This window comes from Zeus faber (assembly GCF_960531495.2).
Source record: "Zeus faber genome assembly, chromosome: 3".
In the NCBI taxonomy this organism is placed as follows: domain Eukaryota; kingdom Metazoa; phylum Chordata; class Actinopteri; order Zeiformes; family Zeidae; genus Zeus; species Zeus faber.
The window spans coordinates 8044183-8049938 of NC_137190.1; the positions used below are offsets into that span (position 1 = coordinate 8044183).

Here is a 5756-nt window from a genome sequence, read left to right on the forward strand (position 1 = left end):
TATATATATTAAAAAATAATAATAATAATAAAAAAAAAAAAAAAAAAATATATATATATATATATATATATATATATATATATATATATATAACCTTGTCACACTCCACTTCATTGTGGATATATATTTAAAAAAAATTAATTATTATTTATATATATATATATATATATATATATATATATATATACATATATGTTTATTTATTTATTTAATTATATTTATTTATACTGTGTACTGTATGTGTGTAGATGTTCATCAAATCGTCAATTCCTCAATTCATCAAATGAAGAAAACACAAGATGCAAGATTATCTGAATTACATTTATTTTCAACAGATTTAAAAAAAAGATCACTGTACATGTTACAAAATCTTTACTACACAAGAGATAAGCAATATAAAATTGTTTTATAATATGTTCAAATAACCATTAAATCTCTTTTGGTTAGCCTGTGAATTTATATAACTGAGCAGAATCTATTTCACCTCAAATATATACAAATGTTCGGCACTTGAAGACTTGAAAAATACAATTGTTTGATATACACTCAAAATCACATTTTGGGATACAAATATAGCTTCAGTGTACATACACAAAAAAATTACATAAAAGAAAATAGCTTAGAAGAAGATCAGTTCAGTTCAGCTTTTTATTGTCCAATAATCACCTGAATGGGAATGTGAGGCATACTGTTGTCTGCAAGTACAAAATACGCCTTTTCAGCTAAAACATCCAACATCACCTGGAACCACGACAAGTCCCCTCGCCAAGAATGAAGTGTTGTTTGTTTTGGCGCCTCGACAATGAATCTAGGACTGAGCTCTGAGCCACTGGGATGTGATTCAGCAAAGTCTGGATGAGAGTGGACTTAAGGCAGATTGGCACCTTGTCCCTCCGATACTTCAGAGAAACTCAAACTTCTTGTAGGAATAAATTACTTTTGCAAACAAAAAAGAAAAACAGCACAAGATGGCAAAGACTTTTCTCAAGCAAATCCGAACACTTCGTTGCCTGACAATCCACAGTTACCTGACTACAGATGATTGCTTCAATTCCATTCCCTCAGCCGATCAAATTCAGCGTCCAGTGTCTTTCCTCACAGAAAGATGCATGTTACACTGGCCTCAATCTGAACAGCACTTAGGCTCGCCTCAGACTCTACGTAAAGCCTGCAGAGGTCCCTAGCTTCACTCCTGACTTCTGGGCCGGATAGTGGCTCTCAGCTGGCAGCGCTTGTGCTTCATGGTGAGCCCGTACTCTGGGGTCATGTCGAGTGGCTTTCCCGGCATCTCCAGGAAGCGCAGCCTCTGGATGAGGATCGCCAAGAAGAGGAAGACTTCATTCCGTGCAATGACCTCGCCGATGCAGCGTCGCTTGCCCATGCCAAAGATCATCACCTTCTCCCCCTCCATTTTGTCAAGCTCTATGCCGTCGGCACTCATAAAACGGTCCGGGTTGAAGGTGGACGGGTCTTTCCACAACTCTCTGCAAGGCAAAGAAGATGAGGAACCAGGTAAGCAGTGAGGAAAAGGTTACAGAAACACAAGAGTATGCCAGTGTGATAATCACACGGCGTGTTGTAGTGTTCACACTCACGGATCGTGGTTGATCTGCCACTGGTTGATGAAGACACATGTGTCTTTGGGGATGAAGTAGCCGTTTAGAGACGTGTCTCTTGTGGCGCTAAAAAGTGAGAGACCATTCGATATTTAAGTTGTATGGCATGTTTGTTTATCACATAGGCCCCTGTGCTTTTGAAAGTTCCGCTGTCGTTCATCTATCTGTGTGTGATGATGTGCACCCCATTTGGTAAGGCATGGGTCTGACAATGTGAGGGATAGGTGCTTCATTCCTGGAACAGCTGAATGGGGTGAGCATGGCACTAACAATGCAAGGCTTAGGGGCTCCGTTCTGGGTGTAGCTCAAAGGGGCAAAGCGGGGCAACAACGCTGCCAAGGTTTACTCTTTGATTTCAGCAAGCCTTTTGACACCCATCCATGCTAAAAATGTATGCACTCAAAGTCATATAAGGCTTTTAAGATCAAAGCAGCAACCACATCAGATGTGTTTCTACTGCAGATAAAACTCACCAGTGGGGGATTGTGAATGGCAGGAATGAAGAGTGACGGAATATCTCGAAAATGAATGCCTCCAGAAATGGTAAGTTTGCTCTATCGGACAGGCGAGGAGAGCGTTCCATTCCCACTTTGTCATCTGGCAGAAAACAAAACAGAAATAAGACAATAGGCGATTAAACTGGGAATGGGCTTGGATTTTTCAACGTTCATTGGCTTAATGAGTCGTTTCTCCGACTCAAGATTCATTTTGATGACTAAACATTATTTTTATGACAGGCTTCCGCAGATAAATGAAACCATGACTTCATCCAACACATCTGTAGAATTTGCTGAACTGAAATAATGTAGGACGGAAATTAAAAACAATTCTGCGAAGTAGCCCGCCACGTCGAGCGTCGATCAAGGAATCCATCAGGCATATAGTTTGCTCAGAGTACCCAAACATTTGCGCTTAACATTCAAACAACTCATGAAAAGAGGTCAAAATGACTGTATGGCTTGCTTTGAACTTACTCATTTCTTGGTACAGCCGCTCCTGGGTCTCTGGGTAAGCTACCAAGTACATCACACACCAGGACAGGGCAGTGGATATGGTGTCAAAACCTGGGAGAGAAATTGAAAAAGCGGTTGCGAAAAGTTGTCCATTTCATATTCTGGTTACTTGCATTGACTCACAGCTCTAGGAAGCTTTACTCACCAGCCCCAAACAGGTCGTTGACAATCCCTACAACCTTCTCATCCGACATCTCGAGGTTGCAGTTCTCATCCAACTTTCTGTCCTCACAGTGATTGATGAGGGAGTCAGTGATGTCGCGAATTTTATCCTAAAAAGATAAGCAGCAGACAGACCTCAATCTCAACGTCACCCTCAAGATTCGGAAAAAAGGAGGCAAAAGGGGGATTCCATCTTTTTACCAAACATGCTAGGATTTCATAAATCACCCTCGTACCTTGTTGTAAGTGGAGTAGTGATTGGTGACAATGTTCTTCACAAATGCGGTGAACCTGTTGTTGATGTCCACAAAGTTCTTCATGGTACTACTGGGCAGGAACTGCAGAATGGGCATGAAGTCTGCGGGGTTGCCGCTGCCCACCACTTTGCCAAACTCATCACTGAGGTTCACGAGGCTGAGCAACTCCTCGTCGTCGTGGTTGTAGAGCCTTCCGAAACACATTCCACAGATGACGTTCGCAACGGACATGACGATATGGCGGAAGGGGTCGAAGCCGCCGTCTGCCTCCATGGCACGGGTCAGCTGTGCGATGAGGTAATCGGCCTCTCTGCTGATGTGCTCCTCCAGGACACAGGAGTACTCTGGGGTCGTGCCGTCCAGGGTGGAGAAGGAACGCAGAGCGCTCATGGCCAGCTTGCGGCGGGCCCGCCACACGCCGGCCTTGTCCGCACTGAAGGCCAGACTCTTGCCGTCGTTGACGAACTGGAAGCTGTACAGGTCCGGACGGCCGGCGAAGTCGTCCCCTTGCTTGATGAGAGCCTGCCGCAGGACTTCGATGCTGCTCAGCACAACCACGGGACGCATCCCGATCTGGATCTGGTAGACCGGGCCGTAGCGGCGGCCCATGGCGGTGAGGCTCAGGTACGGTTTGCTGCCCACTTCCAGAACATTCCCAATGATGGGCATGGGCTTGGGTCCCGGGAGCCGCCGCAGCCCCTGGGGAATGTCAGGGTGGAGAAACTTGAGGAACATGTAGACCAGACACAGCGTGATCATGGCCAGCAAGCTCTCCGACACGGACACGGAGCCGATGAAGGGCAGTATCATTAGGACCATGTTGACGACTTTGCTAGATTCAACACCACCTTGAAATAAACACAAACACAAAACAAAACATGGACGTTAAAATGGTATAGAAATTGATTCAACCCTCGTGAAATGTGTCCATAAGCAGGGTAAACTATTCAAGACAGCAAAACAACTTTGCTATTTACTTAATACTTCTGTGTTACAAGTCATCTACTAATGAAGTTCTTGATACCAAATAAAGAACTTACAGTTTAACTGCCACACCTCCAGCTAAAATACTCACAAATAGCACATGTGGATTAAGATAAATGTTTAAAATATATTTAAAAAAAGTGCAAGTGTACAGAATTTTTTTTTATAGAAACATATCATTGATATATTATTTATTTGCACACATTTTGATGCATTTCATGCAATCCAGTCTTTTGTATGAAATAATTATCTCCAGACTTAAGTTTTGAGTGAGTCCTTCTTACCTTCGAGACGGAGCAAAGGTGATCGGTCGCGATCAAAGGAGCTCTTCAGGACAATCACACTTATTGTTATTGTGCTGTTGTCACTGTTTCCTCAGGGAGAATGGGCACCAGCTTTATAGTGCTCTGCATGGCTTCATTGGTTGTTGTTCATGACGTAATTTCTCTCTCTCTCTCTCTCCCTCTCTCTCTCCCTCTCTCTCTTTACCTCTCTCTCTGCCTCTCCCCCTCTCCCCCCCTGCCTCCCTCCCTCCCTCTCTATCTCTCTCCCTCCCTTCCTCCCTCCCACTCCCTCTCGCTCTCTCTACCTTTCTCTCGCTCCCCCCCCCCCTCTCTCTCTCTGTCTCGCTCTCCCCGGCGCTCGGGGCAGTCCCACAGAGAAGTGCGGAGACGTGAATAAAGTTTATTTTGAGGTGGTTTATTTGAAGTAGGATCATTGAATAAGCGAGTTCGGTCGCACGAACGATGCCGGATTTCAGGACATGTGCACGCGCAGCAACAGTTCGTGATTTCGGTTTTATCGCGAAATCGAATAAAAGCGAATATTAAAAAAAAGAAAGTATAGGCTTATATACTTTAGGGTTTTTATGTCAAGCGGTCAACTTGTTATGTTACACGTAATTTGTAGGGTGCAAATCCAAACGGCATATCTGCTTAATTAAGAGTTTTGGTTATATATAAAATGTCTGTATAATGTAAAATTGAGAAAATATATGACTTTTTATTTATTAACCTTTTTTTTGTTGTTTTACTCAAATGGGTTTGTGCGGCATAAAATGTGTTGGAAAACAACACATACGTTGCAAATTATATTCTAGATATCAAAATCATTTACTATTTTTATTTTTTTTCCGGTTACCTAAAAACAAACATTAAGCGTCACAATCACCTACCAAACACACTCAAGTGTCTGAAACAGTGATTAAAAAGAACCAAACATCCCATGTTATCATAATGCACATTTGCGCAGATATTAAATGAAAGAAAAAATAAGCGAAAGTGAAAAGCAATAAAAACAAATGAAAACTGGAAGTATATTTATATATATATAATTATAATAATTATTTTTCTTTTTTTCTTTTTCTTTTTTACCTCCTATCAGAGTCGGAGTGAATGCAATGCACTGAGACAGCACAGGGCAGTTTGATGCAGGTTCGGGGAGCTGTTGCATGCATGGCGTGCTGGTACCTGTTGGTCTTCGGTTAAAGATTGACCAGTTGCGTGAGAGCGCTGATTCCCCCCCCCCCCCCCCTTCCTCCCCCCTCCCCTCCCCTCCCCACGCTGCGTGGATTCGCGTGCGTGCGTGCGTGTGTGCGTGCGGTGGGGGAGTTCCCTGTCAGCACTGCTGGAGAACCGAGGGGAGAGGAGTTCATATGGGCTACTGTTGGGGGGGGGGAGAGTCTGCGCACCGCACATGGTGCTCTTTTTTTTTGGAATAACCCC

The 5756-nt window shown here is 43.4% G+C and overlaps 1 protein-coding gene across 1 annotated transcript; it reads right to left on the minus strand.

Annotated features, from left to right (window-relative positions):
* Window positions 1-302: 302 nt before the first annotated feature.
* Window positions 303-4387, minus strand: cyp1a (cytochrome P450, family 1, subfamily A). The gene is made up of 7 exons (XM_079997849.1): window positions 4317-4387; window positions 3028-3896; window positions 2775-2901; window positions 2591-2680; window positions 2090-2213; window positions 1596-1682; window positions 303-1484 (listed from the first exon to the last, which is right to left on the minus strand). Exons 2-7 carry the CDS (start codon window positions 3865-3867, stop codon window positions 1187-1189), a joined length of 1566 nt encoding a protein of 521 aa, XP_079853975.1. The 5' UTR covers window positions 3868-3896; window positions 4317-4387; the 3' UTR covers window positions 303-1186.
* Window positions 4388-5756: the final 1369 nt, after the last annotated feature.

Coding starts and splice junctions, on each gene's coding strand:
- cyp1a (XM_079997849.1), bottom strand. CDS start 3,867: ATGGTCCTAATGATACTGCCCTTCATCGGCTCCGTGTCCGTGTCGGAG. Junction 2,681..2,774: donor CAACGACCTGTTTGGGGCTG/GTGAGTAAAGCT, acceptor TTTCTCTCCCAG/GTTTTGACACCATATCCACT. Junction 2,214..2,590: donor GCGGCTGTACCAAGAAATGA/GTAAGTTCAAAG, acceptor GTTTTCTGCCAG/ATGACAAAGTGGGAATGGAA.